General features: G+C 37.6%; 1 protein-coding gene across 3 annotated transcripts in view; it reads right to left on the bottom strand.

Annotated features, from left to right (window-relative positions):
- Positions 1 to 23,162, bottom strand: part of LOC150089581 (phosphatidylinositol-3,5-bisphosphate 3-phosphatase MTMR4) — a 371,703-nt gene that overhangs the window by 62,860 nt on the left and 285,681 nt on the right. For all 3 annotated transcript variants that reach the window (XM_090389550.1, XM_090389552.1, XM_090389551.1), the window contains exon 11: positions 5,680 to 6,555. In XM_090389550.1, coding sequence (XP_090245676.1) covers positions 5,680 to 6,555 — 876 coding nt within the window. The remainder of the gene's footprint in view (positions 1 to 5,679; positions 6,556 to 23,162) is intronic.

Here is a 23,162-nt window from a genome sequence, read left to right as displayed (position 1 = left end):
AATTTCCATGATTTTTAGTAATTTTTTACTACCTATACATTTTTACAACCTATATTTCTTATTATCTATCATTTCTCTGTCTCTGTTGTGTCAGCCATGATATATACGTTAGCATTACGATTAACCTGACTTCCGAACGTTAACAATATACTAAAAACCTGGTATTTTTTACCAAGTGCTACGTATATTTCAAGGTCTTACTTTTAGCTGCGATTTTTATTGATGTTGACGACTGGCTCTCGTTAACAATGCTGAAATCATCTGATGTACAGCACTAAGTACTTATAATATTTTTGACTTTTTGTGTTGCAGGTTCGAACTGTGTTATTTTATGACTGCCTTTCCGTGTTATCTAATCTGTTAGTTGATTACACTACCTGCTGTTCTCTCCCCACACTAAAATATTTCTATTTTTAATATATTTCTTTATAGTCGTTGGGTGCCTTCTACTCTAAATATAGTAACCCAGGTCTATATACCTTCATATATTCCTCTTATTACAATATATACCTGCATATATTCCTATATGCACACACACATACAGAGAGAAAAGCATCACTTATCCAGAATAACTGAAGTCAGGTCTCTTCCAGATAATCAAACGCAAGATAAGATTAATCTTACCTTACGATTAAATTAAATAATTAAGATTAATTAAATAAAAAAAATTATATACCAATCTCAGAAAATAGAAACATCCATCCAGGCATTTTTACAGTTTTTATACAAAACAGGAAAATTAGAAAGATTATTAAATGCTCTCTGTTTCTTTGACTTACCAATAACGAACAATCTCTGCGTCCCAGTAGCATTTGCACACAATCACTCTTTTCTCATCTTAAAAAACTGGTGCAGTCATTTCTCTTTTAGTGGCTAGAGTTTTTCTCAGTAATGCTTTCCATAATAAACCCGTCTCATCAACATTATAAATGTTTCATTTCTCGTAATTTGTTATAACTGAAGCAAACTTACTTTTAAAGGCCACCACTGCAGAAAGTTTCTCACCTTAAATATCTAGTTCACTTATACCGTTTCTCAGTTTAAAGTTTTTCAGTCAACCTGTGAAAATTGAGAGGTAATGAATTAAAATATTCATTACCTCTCAATTTTCAATTAAAATCCAATGCTTTTCCCAAAACATTGCGCCAGACACTGATTCACCTAAACTTCGCTTCTGAAGATAACAAAAAAATAAAGCGAATGCACTCTCTAAAGCGGCATTTTCAGTTTTCAATATAGTCTTTTTCGTGCTAGATCCTCCATAACTATCCATAATCGACACAAATTCTTTTTTTTTTTTTTTTTTTTAAATGAAAACCCCAAACACGAGAGGTATTAGAACCTAGTACCGTGCTTGAGTTGGAGGCTGAGAAGACGAAAGAAGATATTTGTTGATATTACACTTGAACTTCTGTAGACTGTAATTTTCAGGAAATACGTATGAAGGAAGATTGTTCCAGAAAATAGCAGTTGAATGAATAAATGAGGAAGATGAAAAGTTGGTTCTGTGAGTTTGAAGTTGGACAGTAAATGGATGTTGGCTGGTGGCGGTACGTGTTTGAACTGTTTTTAAAAAGAGAGCGGGAATTATAGAAGCCAATTCAGAAGAACAATCGCCCATGGAAGTATCGGTAGAAAAGGCATGCAGCAGAAACAGTACGTCTATGAGACAGCAGGTGGAGAGAATCTGTTAGAGATGAATCATTAATTAATCTAACTGCCCTCTTTTGAATGGAATCAATAAGCCTGATAGAGGTTTTGGGGGCACCAGCCGAGATGTGGGAGCAATATTCCATGGTAGGGCGGATTTGCGATTTGTACAGAGTGAACAGTTGTTTGGAAGAAAAGTAACTGAGAGCGAAAGAGAAAACCAAGTTTTTTAGATGCAGAGGAAGCAATATTTGTAATGTGATTGTGCCAAGAGAGATTAGAAGTCAGGTTAATCCCCAAAAGAAATATCATTTTGCCTAGAAATTGGAGTGTCACAAAAGATAGGAGCAGAAGAATCCTTTTTGCAAGATATAAGACAAGATATATTGAAATCAACTAAGTTGTCTTTGCCCCACTGGACAATTACCTGGAGATTAGCATTTAAGGAATCGGTAGCAGATTTTCAAGAAGTTGAAGCTGATTGAGCAGGGCAAGGTTTCTCAAAATGGAAAGTAGAATGCAATGTGCTATCATCGGCAAAACTATGGATAGGATTTCCCGTCAATGGAAGAAGGTCATTAATAAACAAGAGGAAAAGAGTGGGGGAAAGAACTGAACCTTGGGGGACACCGGCATTAGTGGAGAAGTTAGAAGACAAAGAGCCATCTACTATCACCCTCAGTGAACGATCAGAGAGAAAATTGGAAAACCAATTACAAAAAACAGTTGGCAAACCATAAGATGGAAGCTTGTTTAGAAGACCTTTATGCCAAACACAACTGAAGGCCTTTGAGATGTCAAGAGCAACTGCTTGTGTTTCACTGAACTTTTCCATTGAATTTGTCCACAAAATGGGTAACATAAGCCAGAATATCACCAGTGGATCGACACTGACGGAATACATAGTGGCAATCGTTGATCAGACGGAAGGTTTCTAGATAGTTTAAGAGTTGGCGGTTAATTGATTTCTCCATTACTTTAGAAAGGGTAGAAGTAATTGCAATGGGACGATAATTGGATGGGAGGGATTTGTCACCCTCTTTAGGAACTGGCTGGATATGAGCAAATTTCCAAACAGAAGGAAAAACACCTTTCGAATAAGAAAGTAAAAAAAGACAGCAAAGAACAGGATTAAGTTCAGGAGCAAGGTTTTGTGAACAAGTGGAGAAATACCATCAAAAATCCTTCAAAAAATCCGTCAAAATCCTTCTGACATCCTTTTGATGGAAGACCACAGGAGGCATTGAATGGAGCGTGTTGGGAATGGTGGGAGGTGTTTTACCAAGATCATTAATACATGAGTTTGAAGAAAAATGGGATGCTAGCAGGTCAGCTTTATCCTTGGCCGAAGTGACAACACAACCATCTGGTTTTCACAGAGGTGGGAGCAGAGATGGGCAAAAGTTGTGGCCAATAGATTTGGCAAGAGACCGGAATGCTCGGCTACCATTAGAGCAAGAAGCAAGTTTTTCTACTTCTATCCTATTCAAAATCTAGTTTGGACTGATTAATAACTGCTTTACAATTGTTACGAGCTTTGATGCAGGCAGAAAATGAAACTGAAGAATTAGAAACAAGCCAATTACGATGTACAACATTCTTCTCTTGAACAGCCTTAAAACATTTATTGGAAAACCAAGGTTTAGATAAAGGATGAGATTTTAAAGTGGAGTGTGGGATAAAGTATTCCATTCCTACAAGAATAATTTCACTGACACGATCTGAGCAAATGTTGACATCAGAAGTTTTGAAACAGTAATCCGACCAGGGAAAAGAAAAGAAATCTTGCAGGTTATCCCATTTTGCTTTCTTGTAATGCCAAACAATATGAGGCTAGGAATAGCCATGAGATAAAGGCGCCATTGGAGAAGAGACAATCACCAAGTTGTGATCTGAGGTGCCTAAAGGACCACTCACTTCGACCGTGTACTTAGAAAAGTTGTTTGTGAGAAAAAGATCCAGCGTGTATAGTTAGGATTGTCTGGTATTCTTGTAGGTAAATGAACAACCTATGCAAAAGCCTCAGCATCTCATCCAGCTGGGTCAGTGTGACTAGAAAAACTGAAGAAAGCTGCAGTTGTGAACATTAAAATCACCAAGGAAAATTACCTCACTGTTAGGAAAGTTGGACTGGAGAAAGTCAAGTTGCAAAGAGAGGAAGTCAAAGAGAGTGATTAGTGGAGTTGGGAGAACAGTAGAGAGCACAGATGAATTTGACACAATGAGGTAGAGGGATTTTAAGCCAGAGAATATTGAAAAGAGGAGATTCCAAATTACCAAGTCTTTAACAGGGAATATCGGAACGATCATATGCACAAGTACCACCAGGGGAAAGGAATCATACAGCAAATAGTTTGGGCAACTGAGATGAGCAGTAGTTGAATCAACCGATAACTGAAATTCTGCAAGAAAAAGTACATGGGGGTTTGACAGACTGCAAGTGGAAATGGACATCGTTGAGATTGGAATTGAGACCATGTATATTTGTGAAATGAACTAGGAAGTGTTTGGGAGTGTTAAATCTTTTCGCAGATAAGTATTCAATAGTAAGATAAAGTGAGTGGGCAGCATGCTGTATGAAGTAATGAAATTTTTGGATATGGCGTACACATGGTAAGAATATACACAGATCCTTGACATAACGTGGCCTCTACAATCGTTGAGATTGGAATTGAGACCATGTATATTTGTGAAATGAACTAGGAAGTGTTTGGGAGTGTTAAATCTTTTCGCAGATAAGTATTCAATAGTAAGATAAAGTTAGTGGGCATGCTGTATGAAGTAATGAAATTTTTGGATATGGCGTACACATGGTAAGAATATACACAGATCCTTGACATAACGTGGCCTCTACAATGCCCCCCCCCCCGCATACACACTACTCGGACTCCCTTCAGTCACTATCTGGCAGAGTAGTGGTAGCAAGATTATATACTAGCTGATCCAGAAGCCTCGTAGAGAGTTATCAATAGGTTCAGTCAAGTGTACTAACTAGCAGCTGGCTTGCGAACACCGTTTTAGACCTGTACCCTTGAAATGCAAGGAAGATTGGATCTCGCCCCGATGTTCATCATAACCTCAAAAGTCATCAGTCATACTGCATGATAGAAGAGATGGGGAAGGGTTGACCGGAACTTAGCTCTGGAGACTAAACATGGGTTCCACTACTTCAAGCCTGCAATAAGCAAGTGATGGTATTGCACCGGTTGATGCTATTCTGTTACAGTATTGGAATTTTTCTTGGTTGTGAATTGTTGGTTGAAGTCCCCATATTAAATTCTTTGGAGAGATTTCCTAAATTTTTACCTTTTCTAATTCTATTAATCATTTCTGTTTTTTGTCAATGTTAAAACTATGTGTTTTCTTTTCGTTCACATTTTAATAATTAATAATTAATGAAATTATGCTATGTGTGATAGAAGCAGTGCAAGAATCACTTTCACCTTTGCCTGTGGTACTATTAATCTACTAGTCTGTGAATCCCCCCCCAAACTAGCAGCTTTCCAACCCATCTAACAATGCCTAGATAGCATCATCAAATATTCTTGCACCCTTTCTGTTTAAGCGTATACTATCCATGTAGGAGTCTGTCCTGTTAACAAGCATAAACCACACTTAGAAAAATTCTACCTCATGAGATTTGCACAAACTCTTCAAGGCTGAATTGATTGTCAAGGCTCTCATCATATACTCCCTCCTATCATGTCTGGGCAGAATTGCAATTGAGTCTACATGAACCAGATATTGAAATATCTGGTCTGCAAACACTCAATGCTTTCAATACTATGCAGATTCCATGCCCTAATGACTTCATATTATTCTGAGGAGGCACTACTCACTATTAGGTCAGTATCCAATAAAGTGGCCACTCTATATATATATATATATATATATATATATATATATATATAACATTACCTAAAATCATCTTATTTACTGTAAAACATTGTTGTTGAGACTCAAAGTTTACCTATGAACAAATATAAATAAGTAAATAAAATTGAATAATGTAATATGAAGAATCAATACCTGATAATGGGTGAACAACTGGTGCAAATGTTCTTGCACCTCATCTCGTATCATCATTAATCCATCAAGATCAAGTTTATGAGGAGGAATGACATGACTACAGGAAGTGATACTTTCACAAGAGTGATCTTCACACGGTGTTGCAGGAAAACCTGAACTTGGGGTTCTAGAATGATGACGATTTAAGTGCCTCTCAGCTTGGCTGCATGGCTGCTTCACAACAACATCTCCATTCCCGTTTATTTCTGGTTGAGATTTTAGCACAGGAGAAATAGATGAACATTTCATCTGAGCATGACATTCATTAAATACAGGGGATGAAATACAGTTGTGAGCATCAGAAGTATTCATATGCATTTCAGCAGAAATACTGGAATCTGATTTCTGTAATTCAGTACAACCATTACTAACAACTTCAACTTGATTATTTTCTTTACCATGAAATACTGATGCACCACTTTCGTTTACTAATGTATCTGTTGAGTCATCAACAGATGCACACAGTTGTGGATAATGTTTGATATTTTCTGTTTTCAGATCTGAATTAGGAACCAAGTTAACATCTTCTTCACCACAAATACCATGAGAATTATTCAATAGAGAATGATCAAGGCTGACATCACTTGATTGCAGATTATTTGAAAAGTTAGTTCCTCGATCAATTACAGGATCACTAGAATGTCTATACAATTTGGAATGATCTATAGCAGATATAGTATCATAAGAGTGAGTCTTTGTAAGTAAAGTACTATCTCTTTTCTGCAAAATCTGCTCTACTTCATGACTTGCTTGACCACTTACAGGAGAAAGCATTGTGGGCAGATAAAGCTGTGACCAAAACACCAGATCCTTCAATTCACAAGAAGGCTGCAGAACCTAAAACAAAAAATTTGGTGGGGGGGGGGAGACAAGAAGCTGCATAAGTAACTATAGGTATGAGTATATTGAATAAAAATGCATTAGTCAAATCTCTGAACATAAATTCTGAACACAAATTAAACTGACTTGGCTTTGCATTAGCAACACCTACCTAATACCTCTTGGGGCCACCTTTTGCCCCTTTGGCATGGGCTCCACAAGGTGTTATAGTAGGGTGGTTCTGTGGTTGTACTACCCATGTGTTGCACAATGGGTCAAGTAATGCTCGCACATTGTTGGGTGGATGGGTGTAGCATCAAATGTCTTTTTCTAGTAGATCCCATATATGCTCAATAGATTCAGATCAGGTGAGTTGGGTAGCCATGGGAGGACAAAGGCTTTACTTCCATGTTCCTGAAACCAGTAAGCACCCTGCTGGGCCTTGTGTCATGACACATCTTTTTGATAGACAGCACAACTGTCCAGATACACTGTCATCATGAAGAGGTGTACTTCATCAGCATAATAATAGAAAAGTAAGCATTCCCATCAAGCCTCCGATTAACGGTGATCAGAGGACCCGGCGCATTCCATGAAAACAATCCCCAAACCATAACACCACCACCAAATGCTGCTAACACCAACAGTGCTTCCAGGTGCATTGGCCTCATGTTGATTTCTCCAAATTTGTATATATATCCATCAGCATGATAAATCTGAAAACAGGATTCATCAGACCAGGTAACAGATTTCCACATGTCGATGCTGGCATACTTGTGCAAGGTGCAGTTTCTTGTGACTCGGAGTGAGCACACGGGTACCCATGAAGGCCGTCAATGTCATAGCCTACATGAGCAACTGTACAGTGCATAGTCCAGATTGCTTAATTGCCCGTGTGCTGTTCACAGGCACCTCCAGGAAACTAAATCAGAACATAAAAGCCCCGCAAAACAGAAAATATATACAGTGCATTAGGTGCACTTTTCAAAAACTCCCTTCTACCTTCCCCTGATCTTGACTTGGGGGAAGAGCTACTCTAGAACAACTTCAAAATTCTAAATTTAACTAAAATGGTTAAGCAGGGTGTGAGGAACCTTGTTGTCCTCTCACAGGACTGTTGATACAAATATTAAAAGACTTTTATATATTTTTAATGGCATGCCCCATCCATGAACTTAATGTTGAACATGTGGAGCTGGGTTTTCTAAGGGTCCCACAGCTAAAAGGCCAAATGAACAACACCCCAACACAACACTACACAGACTACACACACACACACACACACACGTTTGTTTGTTTGTTATTTGGAGCATTAGCAACTAAGGCCATATTGCTCCGGGATATGCGGTGGTCATTCCCTGATCTTTCCGCATCCTCCGTATTTGGTGGTGACGGGCTCGAACCCCGGTCTAATCAAGAAGCGTGTGCTACACACTGCTGCTCCTTCCCACCTGGCTATGGAGGCACCTCACAGACTACACAAAATAACTTACCATCTGGCCTTGAACAGAGCAGATTCTGTTCTTGAACAGAGCAGAGTTTGTTCTGCTACAAAAAGCATACAATATGGAGTTGAGGGAAATCCCCAGTGCAGCTTGACCTGTAACCCCTAATATTGGTCTTGCTATTCATACATTGTACTGGTATGGTGAGCATTGTTTCTCATTTCTTATGGATGAGACACACAATGCTCACGACAGGCATCAACATGTGGCTGTCTCATGTTTTGTAACCTTTGATTGGTTGTTCAACCACTTGTTGAGCCAGTCATGGTAGACTCACAACTCCAAAGAATGGGTGCACTTAACCATCTTGGCTGTTGTCGAGATGCTGGCACCTGCATATCTTGATCAAATCATTCTACATTCAAAGTCTGATAGATCTCGATGCTGAAATTCTTCTTCGCATACACTGAAAAACTGATCACCTAGTGTGCAAACTACAATCATATCAGCCATTCCCGAATTTGAGCCTTCACTGGCATCGTAGACCAGTTTATTCCTATGCAAGGGAGAGGGGATGCTAATGCAAAGCCAAATCACATGTTCCTAGAATAAACATTTTTTTTTTTTTTATTACAGAAAGTACTCAAAACAGAATTTGCTTCTGATTTACATTTTCAAAATTTAAAACAATATCTCTCTATACACTAAAAAAGTTTTCTTCCTAGTGATATTTATTCGAGCCAATGGGAGAAGAGGGCAAGACAATTACGTCACTACAAATGCAATTAATTATTGACAATTGCCTCCATAACGTTCACAACCATGTACATGGGCTTTACTGTCTAATATTTGATGTTCGATTGTAATGTTTTTTGTATATTAATGAATATTGTGTATTTGTAAATAGTTTAGTATTTTGTAAATATTTTAAATATTTGTACAGTTTGTAAATAGTTTAGTATTTTGTATATATTTTAAATATTTGTATAGTTTGTAAATATTTCAGTTAAGCAGTTAAATATTTTAGTCCTGCTCTTTTGGATGCAACTATATTCCTCATGCATTATGGAATGCAAGGCAAAAGGCCTTTGGCTAAAATCTATTATTTTGGTACCACTTGTCTCTGGTCGTAGAGGCGCCTCCGTAGCCAGGTGGGAAGGAGCAGCAGTGCATAACACACGCTTCTTGATTAGACCGGGGTTCGAGCCCGTCACCACCAAATACAGAGTATGCGGAAAGGTCAGGGAATTACCACCGCATATCCCAGGAGCAATATGGCCTTAGTTGCTAATGCTCCTAAAAACCAAATAACTAACAAATAACTCTGGTCGTAGAACAGAGTGATTGTACGGTCGAGTTCTGTGACTGAGTGATTATTGTGAATGCATTTTGTTTCTGATTGTTTTGTGTCTTCGAGGAGGGAGTGCTTAGCTTAGGTAGGGTGTTTATCGCCCCATCCCATTGTTTTAAAATCAGAAAACAAGTTCCCGATTTTAAAACAGTGCCAAGTGGGAGGGGGATAAACATCCTACGCATGGCGAACTAGGAGGAAAAGGGGGGGGGTGGCTAAACAGTGAGTTGCACCTGGCAATCACTGCCTTCTTCCTGACTTTTAGTCAAAGTATGGAGTGGTACCCAAGATCTGAATTTTTACCAGGTCATAAGTGACCTATGTAAACACAGGTAAATAATTACATAAGTCATTTCCTGATTAGATATTGATCACTGCATTTTGACAGGTGTATTTTTTACATAGAAAAGATTTGACTCACTCTGTAATACCTCTACATATTATGTAGAAAAGCGTGCACAGGGATTGGTGAGCAAAGAGAGCAGGGGGGTGGAGCCCTCTAGTTTTCTATTATTTTCATTATTTAAAATAAAGTAGGATATTTTTTTTCTTTTTTTATTTAACTATACAAATATTTTGAAGTATAAAATATAAATATATTTTGTATTTTATATTTAAAATACGATTAATCTTTGCCTTTTGGAAAGTGCATTTCATAATTTAAAAACAGGATAAAGGAAATTTTTTAAATCCAGACTGATCTTGAAATTAAATTTTGCTGACAACATACACATTTTCTATTAAGGCAGTCATTGGATTGTTTACCAGTATGGTATGCTTTCAAACTAATGTTAGCATCCAGAATATTTTTTTTGGGCTTGGAATGTATGTTAGACTCCAACTAATTATCATTATTTCAAGATACAAGTACTGACACAGACGGCCCTCTTCTGAACTGTTTGGTCATAGTTCTGTTTCTTTTACCCACACATAGCTAACTAAAAACGATTCTGGAGTTTGATCAGAAAGAGAGGATAATATCTGAATTTTTGTTTAGATTGCTTCAGATAATTTATATTTCAAATTTCCTAATGCATTTGTCAGTTACACTAGGCATCAGTTTCTTAATTCATGATAACTTCTGTAGGTTCATACAGAGAAAGTGATAGAACTGAAAACTGCAAAATATCTACTGCTTCATCTATTTCTTTATAATCAATGATACTGAAATTACACAAAAACTGTATGCAAAATATTTTAAATTTTGCAAAGCTGTGCTGCCCCTGCATTTAAAGAAATTCTTCACTGAGAACTTGTGAACCTGCAAAATGTAGGCACATAAAGCAATAAAGCCCTTCTTCACTACAAGAAGAAGAAGAGAATCTTCTCCTTTTAGACTCTCCTCAACATTGGCGGCAAAGCTGCTGATACTAAGTCACAATCAATCTTCTGATTTTGTCTGCTAAGGTTATCAACTTACAAAACTGAAGTGAAAGATTTAACTGTTGGTCTAACATATTTACAAATCACATTATTCCACCTACCAATGAGTAATGACAGGGGGACAAATTTGATTGAAGAACCATGTCCAGTTTTTCAAATTTGGCGTGGCATTAAAAACAAACAAGCAAAATGCTTTATTCAAGCCAGAAGAAAAGCAAATGGGCAGTCCTTCTATATGTGTGAGAATAGCCTAACTAGAATTAACAGTTTGCTTGTTTTGTGTTGTTTTGGACTGCTTGTACCAGAAGTTTGTGATTCGGCTTTCTTTACTTTGAAGAGTAACCCCAAACTTATTTCACATCGCTAATTGAATTTCAACAAGTCAGTGCCACTCAGCAGTAGTAATAGTAGCATGTGATGCAAGAAAGAAAGATATAAGCTTATGCAGCATCAGACAAAAGGGGAAAAAAAAAAAAAATTACAAAACAATCCCTTCTAAATATTTGTCCAGTTCCTCGAATTTATATAACCTATCAACTTCCACAACGACAGATGGAAATTTGTTCCAGCAAGCAACCACCCGCTGACTAAAGGCAAATTTCCACACATCTGTCCTTCTTCAATTTCAATTTAGGTTCGTAATCTGTACAAGTGGAAGAATCACATCAGAATTCAGCGTGCTCAACCCATTCAAGGCCTTATACACCTCAATCAGATCACCTCGCAGGTGCCTACTCTCCAGCTGCTGCAATTTGCAGAACTTAAGCCTCTCCTGGTTAGAGGATCCCTTCATTCCCCTCACCAATCTTGTTGCCCTTCTCTGTACATGCTCAAGCAAATCTACATCCTTCCTAAAATGAGGCCTCCAGACCTGCACGCAGTACTCACGGCATGGTCTGACCATTGCCTTATACAGAGAGACAATCACCTCCTTTTCCCTGCTAACAAAATTCCTGTATATCATTGACAACACCCCGTGACCTGCCCTGGCAGCCTGTCTGCATTTCTCAGAAAACTTCATATCTGACTGCACAATTACTCCCAGGTCTTTTTCATTTTCTACCTCCTTAAGTGTAGTACTACACAGTTGGTACATTTTTCTGGGGTTGCTTCTACCCATATGCAGTACTTTGCATTTTTCAATGTTAAACTTCAGTTGGTACTTCTCAGCCCATCTGCTCAAATTTTCTAGATCCTGTTGCAGTAACACACTGTCATTAACAACCCTGCCAACCTTTGTATCATCTGCAAACTTCGACACTAAGCCTGATATACCTTCATCAATATCATTGATAAATATACAAAACAACAGAGGACCCAACACCGAACCCTGTGGGATTCCACTAATAACATTAGTCCACGAAGAGCAGCACCCATTGATTACCACCCTCAGTCTTCTCCCACTCAACCACCCTTTTATCCATCGTAGCAACTTACCCTTAATACCATTCTGCTCCAATTTGTACAGTAGTCTTCCATGTGCAACAGTGTCAAAAGCTTTCCTGAAACCAAGTATATGATAACAAAATTATTTTTTGCATCCAGTTCCTTTGTAACCACATCATAATAACCAATCAAATTTGTCAGACAAGACTTTCCCTTAAGAAACCCATGCTGTGTCTGAATTATTGCTGCAGTCTTGTCTAGACGATCCTGCAATGCATCTTTAACCAGTGACTTCATTATTTTACCTGGAACAGAAGTTAAACTAACTGGTCTGTAATTATTCATGTCACTCTTCGAAAAATGTAGTAATTGCTCATACATTTTTCAATTTAGTTTTGTAAAGTGAAAGTCATATGAGATATGATTTTCTCAGTACTTCAAAACTCTTCTTTAAAGAGACTTGTCAGAGACTGCTACTGTTCTATCAGTCAAACTATACATTTACCCATACACAGTTAATTTGTAAATACATGCTTCTGAGACATGCTTTAATTCAAACAGTTGCAATCTGTCTTTCTTTTTGCTTTCTAGATATAGGTAGTCCTCAGAAAAACAGCAGGTTACATTCTGAGAAAAGTGCCATAAGCAGAAATGATGTGTGTGTGAAAACCATTCCTCTCATAGAAACAAAAATGCAACCAGGAATTAGGTTCCCGACCAAGGGTCTGATATACAAATTTATATACATATGAATACACAGTGCTTTAACATGTTCACTGCAAATATGTAGCTGTTGTTGTTATTTGGTTTTTAGGAGCATTAGCAACTAAGGCCATATTGCTCCGGGATATGCGGTGGTCATTCCCTGACCTTTCCGCATCCTCCGTATTTGGCGGTGATGGGCTCGAACCCCAGTCTAATCAAGAAGTGTGTGCTATGCATTGCTGCTCCTTCCCACCTGGCTACGGAGGCACCGCAAATATGTAGCAGTAGGTTTTTAATTTACCTGGGGACGAAACCAGCCTACTTTTAAAACCTTTTCTTCCAATTTGACAAAAGAAAAACCAGATGTTTTTGTCAAGCAAGTCATAGTGACCTCAGTGACCTCCACTGAGGTCACTATGACTAATTCAGATAGTGAGTAAAAAAGACCAAAAATGTCTCTGCCATCTCCAATAAGCATCGACTAGATCCCATGACCTTCAATCTTGTATCAAAAAAGAGATACAAAAAAAGCAAGTGAAAGTATTAATCAGTTTGCGCTCATATGTAAAGTAAAATAATAAAGTGCATACCTTAATTCCTCTCTATTTCTAATTTCATTTATCTGAATACTGTATACGAGTGGTATTAATAGTGGTTAATGATGCAAGAAAGCAAGTTCATACAGCATCACCCAAAAACAAAACACTACCCATAACACATGCACCTTCCACTATCCTGAGTTGGCACTACATAGTTAGCATGTTACCACACTAATAATTTGTCTAATTCTTCCTTGAATTCATTCAATATACCCACTGCCACAGCACCAGATGGAAGTTTATTCCAACAATTAATCAAGTAAGGATTCCATCAGCACTGAGCTTACTCAATCCATTCAAAGCTGTATTAGCATTAGTTTATAGGGGATAGATGACTCTCATCAACTGGTGCAATACTACCACTTTGCTTATTGGAGGCTTGAAGTGGTGGAATCTATGCTTAGTCTCCAGAGTAAAGTTCCGGTCGTCAACTCTCCGCCATCTTTTCCATCATGCAGTATGATTGATGTCCTTTAAGGTTATGATGAACACCTTGGGGAGACCCAAACTTCCTTACATTTCGAGGGTACAGCTCTAAAACGGTGTTCGCAGGCTGGCCGCTAGGTAGTACACTGGACCGCCAAACTAGGGCTTACAATACCGGTCAAAATCTTAATACCGGTATTTTTAATTTATGAAATCGGGATACTGGTATTCCAAAAACAAACATTTTTCTCAATAAATTTTGATGACAATTAGGTGCAAAAAAGTAAGAAAAAAATAAGTACAGTCAGTCCTCGTATAGCACGATAGTTGTGTTCCTAGAAACCCTCGTGCAATGCAAAATCTTACAATATAAACAGGCCCTATGGGAAAAATAGGGTTAGGTGGCCACCACCCAAGATTGAACCCACCTTTTTAACCAAAACATTACCAGACACAATAAATAATCGTAATAAAATACATAAGTATTTTATTACGACTATTACCTAATAAAATATTGCTAATGCTTTTGCTTCTTTCGTAAGCAAACTTGTTTTTTTTTTTTTTTTTTTTTTTTTTGATTTTCTATCCAAACAGATGACAGCCGATCCATCTCTTCCAATTCTTTGTGTCTTAATCTAATGGATTTTAATTACACTTTGAGTTGTTCCTGCTATGAAAGTTTTTATTTTCTCTGCATTCTTTGTAATTCTCGTTCCAAAAGATGGTGGAACAAGTTCACCATCATTTTTAATCATTATTCGTTTTCCCTGGACGACTTTATGCTCTTTTAGTTCTTTAACAAGCCCATCTTCAGTGATAATCATTAGGTCCCATTCGGAGATTACTCCTTTCGAACTATTTAAAGTAGCATGAGGAGTGACCTGTATAGGTATTCCACCAAAAGTTGATATTTTCAATAGGGCCTGAGAATGCTGGTGCTTAGCTGTTTCAACTAACAGATCGGAGTCTTTTCACCATTTTCGGTGACCCAGCCACACTTTCTAAACATTTCTGAATTAGAAATGGGGAAAGTGCACTCATAGGTTTGGTTGTAAGAGAATGAAGTACAGTCGGTCCTCGTATAACACGTGTTTACATTACACGAATTCGATCATACACGATTTATAAATAGGGGAACATTATCTTATATAACATGAACCGAATTCGCTTATGCACGATTCGCCTTTGTGTTTATAAGAAATGGCAGTCGAGGGCGGAATCACCCCAACCGAACGCAACACGATAGGAATGAAGAGAAGGTTCTGAAAATGTATTTGTGTGTTTTTTATCAGTGAAGGGGAAACACATTTCACCATAATAATGTAAAAACCAACACAATTCCAGCTATCGATATAATCGCAAATGCAATTAGATGGAGTTTACTATCAGTTTATAACAGATTTCACTAGCAGACACGAAACTGGAAATTGTTTTTATTGTTTTATGGTAGTAACCCCCAGAAAAAATGTGCTTTAGTAAAATGTGGGGTGTTATCAGTGTATCTCGGCCTTTACGGTGTTGTTTATTCAGTTGCTATACGCGCGCAGCTTTGTTTATGTGTATTAAGCGTGCCTCCTTGTTTTGTAATTGCGCTTTATTCCCTAAAAATTAGTAAAATACTTAAAAGGTGTGAAAAGGAAGCGTCCTGGTGAAGACACTGCAGATTCAGAGAGAGAAAAAAAAAAGCAATATAGATAAACAGAGGCGGACTGGATCAAAAATTCTTACCCGGGAAAATTTATAGTGGCCTCATACTACGGTTTATGGCCAAAATCACACGGCCTCCGGCCCATCGGGATTTCCCGGGTAAGGCTTATGGCCAGTCCGCCTCTGTCGATAGAGAAAAAAATATGAAATTGTGAAACGCTTTGAGCGAAATGAAAGACCATGTGATATTGCACATGCTGCAGACCTAAATGAGGCAACGCCGAGAATTACAAAGAATGCGGAGAAAATAAAAACAACTTTCATAGCGGGAACAACTCAAAGTGTAATTAAAATCCATTAGATTAAGACACAAGAATTGGAAGAGATGGAACGGCTGTCATCTGTATGGATAGAAAATCAAACAAAAAACAAGTTTGCTTACGATAGAAGCAAAAGCATTAGCAATATTTTATTATGTAATAGTCGTAATAAAATACGTAAGCATTTTATTACAACTTACGTATTATAATTTATACTTACGTATTATAAAATACGTAAGTATTTTATTACGATTATTTTATTTAATATAATAAATTTTTTACGAATAAAATACGTATTTTATTCGTAAAAAATACTTTTTTAGTATTAAAAAATAATAAAAATACTTTATTATAATATATTATATTTTTTATTACGTATTTTAATTGTTATAAAATACGTAAATATTTTATAACAATTAAAATTACCTGATTATTTATTGTGTTTGGTAATGTTTTGGTTCCAAATGTGTGTTCAATCTTGGGTGGTCGGCACCTAACCCCACTTTTCCCATAGGGCCTGTTGTTTATATTGCACGATTTTGCATTGCACGAGGGTTTCTAGGAACACAACTATCGTGCTATACGAGGACAGACTGTATAAGGAATGTTGGAAGTTCCTCCTGATCCTCATTCTTACGTAGTCTCTTTGATTGGGATACGTCACAATTGGATTCATTCAAGTCATGAGATGAGCATCTAGGCTCAAGAGCTGGATAATTGTCAGTATCCATGGTTGCTCCTTTTAGCCCCGGAGGATAGCTTTTCCCCCAGATTACCGGAGTGGTGATCTGGAGGAAAAGCTATCCCCCAGATCACCACTGATCTTACGCCACGTAGAGGCAGGAGTGGTGCCACCAGTGACCAAGCGATAAGAAGTTCGTGGTTAGTGTGTTATGTAGATTAGTTCTATATACAAAAAGAAGAAAGGTACCTTTCCTTTCTTTTGGAAAGCTTGCTTCTTTATTTAGAAGAGCAGAAAAGAAATAATTTTGAAAATAAGGACTTGAAGATTCTCAGTAATCTGCTGATTCTAGAGAAGACGCTTTCTAAATCGTTTTTAAACTCGCTTTGATCACTCGCTTGGCACTCATTGTGTGGCAAGCGAGTGAGGAGCCACCTCATTGTGTCAAATTCATCTGTTGTCTCTACTGTTCTCCAAACTCCACTAATCACTTAGAGCTCTTTGACTTCCTCTCTTTGCAACTTGACTTTCTCCGGTCCAACTTTCCTAACAGTGAGGTGATTTTCCTTGGTGATTTTAAATGTTCACAACTCCAGCTGGATTCCGTTCTCTAGTCACACAGACTCAGCTGGTTGAGATGCTGAGGCTTTTGCAATTACTAATGACCTTGCACGGGTTGTTCATTTACCTATCAGAAAAGTGGACAATCCTAACCATACAGCCAACACCCTTGACCTTTTTCTCACAAACAACATTTCCAAGTACAAGGTCAAGGTGAGTTGTCCTTTAGGCACCACAGATCACAATCACAATTCACTGATTGTCTCTTCTCCAATGGAGCCTTTATCTCATGGCTATTCCCAACCTCGTGTTGTTTGGCATTAGAAGAATGCAAAATGGGATGACCTGCGAGATTTCTTTTCTTCTTTTTCTTGGTCAGATTACTGTTTCAAAACTTCTGATATCAAAGTTTTCTCAGATAGTGTCAGTGAAATTATTCTCATAGGAATGAAATCATTTATTCCCCTCTCCACTTTAAAATCGTCTTTTATCTAAACTTTGGTTTTCCAATAAATGTGCTAATGCTGTTCAAGAGAAGAATGTTGCATATCGTAATTGGCTTGTTTCCATTTCTTCAGTTTCATTTTCTGCCTACACCAGAGCTTGCAACAATTGTAAAGCATTTATTAATGTCCAAACTAAATTTCGAACAGGCTAAGATTAGAAAACTTGCTTCTTCCCCTAATGGTAGCCGAGCATTCTGGTCTCTTGCCAAAGCTATTGGCCGCAACTTTTGCCCATCTCTGCTCCCACCTCTGTCAAAATGAGATGGTTCTATTGTCACTTCAGCCAAGGATAAAGCTGACCTGCTAGCATCCCATTTTTCTTCCAACTCATGTATTAATGATCTTAGTAAAACATCTCTCTTCATTCCCAACACGCTCCCTTGAATGCCTCCTGTGGTCTTCCGTCAAAAGGATGTCAGAAGGATTTTGACAAATACTGATGCTAAGAAAGCTCCAGTACCTGATGGTATTTCTCCACTTGTTCTCAAAAGCTGTGCTCCTGAACTTACTGCTATTCTTTGCCACCTTTCTTCACTTTCTTATTCCAAAGGTGTTTTTCCTTCTGCTTGAAAATTTGCTCATATCCAGCCAGTTCCTAAAAAGGGTGACAAATCCCGCCTATCCAATTATCGTCCCATTGCAATTGCAGCCACTCCCCAATTAACATAAGGGTTGTGTTCCGCAGAACTCTACGTAAGTCGGATTTTTCATAATTTGGAATTTCCCCCATGCATGTGCAGCATTCGCAACTGTGCTCACTGAATTGATTGAATCAAAAAATAAATGTTAGATGAACATGTGAATAGAATTATTTATTGCATTTATTCAATTTTTTTATCTCATGTGCAGGAAAAATTACGAAACCATGCAATTTAAAAAATTTCAAAATTATAAAATTTCAAAAGAAGAGATGAGACAAGCATAATGTCAGTAAGTTTTACCTCTTAAGCATCGTTACCAGAATCAACGTCTTGAGCTGATAAGTACGCCACTGCGGAGGTTGGTTGCGGAGATTTAGAAGGGATCGGCTGCTCAACCTTACGAAAGAACATATTAATGGATGACTGGATGGTGGTATTTTTTCTTTTCATCCTAGATTTCTTTTTAGCAAGCAATCATTCACACCCCTCTGTTAACTTTTAAGAATCGTCTGCTGTCAGGATCCATTTTTTCAAACCTCGCCACTGCCAGTGCAATTTCGCGAAATGCCATTGCCATCTCTCTCTCTCTCTCTTTCTCTCTCTCTCTGGTGATTAAACGTCTTGGCTCCTCATTTGGTTCATCTTGAGCTTCGTCAGCATTTTCTTATTTCACCATCGCTGCCTGCAAGTCAATAAGTTCTTTGTTAGATAATTCCGTTTCTTCTTCTTCTATTAACTCTTCCACGTCTTTGGCAACAACCTCCAACTGAAGTAGCTCGGCAACCTTTACACTCTTATCTGTAATCTCTTCATATGATTCGTCTTTTTCAAACCCTTTTACGTAACGTGGGCATATATTTTTAGTAATTTCTACCCATGCCTTATTAATATTTAAGATGGCATAGTAAATACTGTAAGATTTCCAAAAGTCTCTTAACGTAAAATTTTTCTCACAATCTACTGCAGACAATGACTGTGCAAATGTTGTGCATAAAAAGTATACTTTTAAATTCGAAATAACACTCTGATCCATAGGTTGTATGAGTGAAGTCAGGTTTGTCGGTAGAAATATGACTCTCACGTTCAAATTGAAATCATCTAGATGCGTAGAATGTCAAGGAGTATTATCTAATAGAAGCAAAATCTTGAAAGGGACATAGTTGTCTTTACAATATTTTTCAACCTCTGGAATGAACCAGCATTTAAACCAATCCTCAAAGAGAGATATTGTTATCCATGCTCTCTGGTTCGATCGGAAATACACAGGTAGGATGGCTTTATTGATGCCTTAAACGCATGAGGATTTCCAAAATGGTACATAAGCGGTGGTATTAATCTGTAATCTCCTGCTGCATTAGCCCCAAGCAAGAGTGTGGCCTTTTGAAGCCTTGAAACTTGCCGTTGTCTTTTCCTCTTTGGCAATGTATGTTCGATCCAGCATTTTTTTCCAATACAGAGCGGTCTTGTCAATGTTAAAAATTTGCTGCATTAAATGGTCAACTTCGTCAATAATTTTTTCCAACACATCACAAAATTTCTCTGCGGCTGCAGAATCGGCACATGGAAACCAGTGCGATGCTTGAACCTATTAAACCACCCATTGCTTGGCTTCGGGTTCACTGTACTTATCTTTAATATCTTCATAAATATTTCTTGCTTTTGCTTGAATGGCCATTGGACTCGGGGCACTTGCTTCTGAATCTGATTTTCCATCCATATTATTAATAGCTGGTCCATCTTCAACAGAGCACCAGAACACCATTTTGTGATCACTGTTGATCTTAAGTGCGTTGATCCTTTGACGTGTTCTTATACACACACACACTGTCCTTTAAAATAGTATTCACTGTTGAAGCAGCGAGAACTGATTCCCTTACAATAGGTGACAAACTTTGTCCTGCTTCATACTTCTTAATCATTTTCATCTTAATTTCTAAATCAATTTTGTTTTGTTTCCTGACACTACCACCAGTTGCACTTTTCATTGGTAGCTTTCCCTTCATCATTGTAATATGTAAATAGGAATGAAGAGAAGTTTCTGAAAATTTGTTTTTTAAATGATTGAAGATTTCAGTGAAGGGGAACTCATTTCACCATAATATTGTAATGTAAAAACCAACAGAATTCCAGTTATCAGGATTACTGCAAATGCAATAAGATTGAGTTTATACAAGTTTATAATAGATTGCTTTAACAGAAAAGGCCCAATAAACCAAAATGTGCAAAATGTTTTTATTGTTTTTGGTCATGACCTCCAGAAACATGCTTTAGAAAAATAACACAAAGGCATTCAAAGTTGAGTCTTATAACGGGAACATATACCAATGAAAGGGTACTGCAATTTCCATTATAAATATGACCTTTCAGAGAGATAAATAGCTTAGTAATATAGCGAAATTTAAATTCCAAGGACTTCATACGAATTACAAAAAAAAAAAAAACCAATATGTTACTGGGTTCACATTACGATATTTTCACAATACCTCCATTTATTGCTACAAATGCAAAATATGTATCCATATTTTTTAAGTTTGCACCACCCGGCAAAAACTTACGTAAATTCGAATTTACGTAAGTAGAGTGTCACATAAGTCGGGGAGTTCCTGTACGTCTACTCTTTCTAAAGTAATGGAGAAATCAATTAACCATCAACTCTTAAACTATCTAGAAATATACCGTCTCATCAACGATTGGCAGTATGGATTCCGTCAATGGAAATCCACTGGCAATATTCTGGCTTACGTTACCCATTTATTGACAAATTCAATGGAAAAGTTCAGTGAAACACAAGCAGTTGCTCGACATCTCAAAGGCTTTCAATCATGTTTGACATAAAGGTCTTCTCAACAATCTTCCATCTTATGGTTTGCTGACAGTTTTTTGTAATTGGTTATCCAGTTTTCTCTCTAACCACTCACTAAGGGTGATGGTAGATGGCCCTCTGCCTTTTAACATCTCCATTAATGCTGTAGTCCCCCCCCCCCAAGGTTCAGTTCTTTCCTCCCACTCTTTTCCTCTTGAATATTAATGACCTTGTTCCACTGACTGTAAATCCTATCCATAGTTTTGATGATGATAACACATTGCATTCCACTTTCCAGTTTGAAAAACCTTGCCCTGCTCAATCAGCTTCAACTTCTCGAATATCCGCAACCAATTCCTTAAATGCCGATCTCCAGTGGGGGCAAAGACAACTTAGTTGATTTCAATACTCAGTCCAGTCTTATATCTTGCAAAAAGGATTCTTCTGCTCCTATGCTTATGTTTGATGACACTCCATTTTCTAGGCAAGATGATATATCTCTTTTGGGATCACCCTGACTTCTAATCTCTCTCTTAGCACAAGAACATTACAAATATTGCTTCCCTGCATCTAAAAAACTTGGTTTTCTCTTTCGCATTCAGCGTTACTTTTCTTCCAACCAGCTGTTCACTCTGTACAAATCGCAAATCCACCCTACCATGGAATATTGTTCCCACATTTGGGGCGGTGCCCCCAAAACTTCTCTCAGGCTTCTAGATTCCATTCAGAAGTGTGCAATTAGGTTAATTAATGATTAATCTCTAACAGAGTCTCTCCACTCGCTGTCTCAAGACATTCTGTTTCTGCTGCATGCCTTTTCTACAGATACTTTCATGGGCACTGTTCTTCTGAATTGGCTTCTATAATTACTGCGCGCGCTCTCTCTCTCTCTCTCTCTCTTTCAAAACAGTCCAAACGAGTGCCACCACAAGCCAAATCCATTTACTGTCTAACTTTAAACTCGCAGAACAAACTTTTCATCTTCCTCGTTTATTCATTCAACTACCATTTCCGGAACAACCTTCCTTCATATGTATTTCCTGAAAATTACAGTCTACAGAAGTTCAAGTCTAAAGTCAACAAATATCTTCTTTCATCTTCTGAACCTCCAAGCCATGAATGGTACTATGTACTATAGGTTCTAATACCTCTCATGTTTGGGGTTTTTTTAAAAAAAAAAAAGATAATTTATAGGGGGAATTAAATAAATGAAAATAAAAACACCATAATGGAGTCATAGTGGAACAAATAAATACATGGGCTGTGTTAGGGTAACTAAGAGTAGAAACAGGTGCATGTATACTTACATGTACACCAATGCTAGGAGTATAGTTAATAAATTCGATGAGCTTGAAGTGCTAGTCAAGACATCAAAGGCAGATATTGTTGGGATATCAGAGACATGGTGTCACACAGACATAAGCAGTGCAGAACTGGAATTTGGGGAGTACAATGTGTACAGAAAAGATAGACAGGACAGAAAGGGAGCAGAAGTTATGCTGTTAGTTAAGAAACACATAAAATCTAAGGAAGTGCATCCAATTGATGTTGTTGAACAATGCAATGTTGAGTCTGTCTGGTATGACATAAGGACTGGGGGAAAAAAAATGAGAGTAGGTGTGTGTGTTATAGGCCTATTGAATTTGATGAGTATAATGAACAATTGTGCAGAGAAATAGAGTGGGCCAGTAAATCCAAATGTCTTATAATGGGGGATTTTAACTTTCCAGATATTGACTGGAACTTGTGAATTGGTCACTCTCACACTAGCAAGATTTTTTGGATTAAATGGATGACTGTTTTCTGTCATGTTCGAAAGGCAACCCGAGGTAGTAATACTCTTGATGTGATTATCAGCAGTGATTATTCATGCGTTAGAATTTGCAGATAAAGGAACCACTGGGTGACAGCGATCACAATGTACTGATATAGAAATTACTTAAAGATGTAACTACCATCAGGGCTAAAGGGAAGTGTTTTGCTTTTGTAAAAAAGCAAAAGGGGTCTCAGACAGTTTTTAAATTCTGTACAGTGGGATCAACTGATGATGTTACCAAAGTTGAATTTTAATGGGAAGCCTTCAGGAACTTAATCTTGGTGGCTACTAGGCTTTTTTTCATTCCAAGTAATGCTGTTCAAGGTTCAGGCCTAAATGGATGTCAGATGAATT

The sequence above is a fragment of the Mastigoproctus giganteus genome, chromosome 2, assembly GCF_048544385.1.
Source record: "Mastigoproctus giganteus isolate SK-2022 chromosome 2, ASM4854438v1, whole genome shotgun sequence".
Taxonomy (NCBI): domain Eukaryota; kingdom Metazoa; phylum Arthropoda; class Arachnida; order Uropygi; family Thelyphonidae; genus Mastigoproctus; species Mastigoproctus giganteus.
Note: the sequence above shows the minus strand (reverse complement) of the source record. Positions and strands in the feature narration are given on the sequence as shown.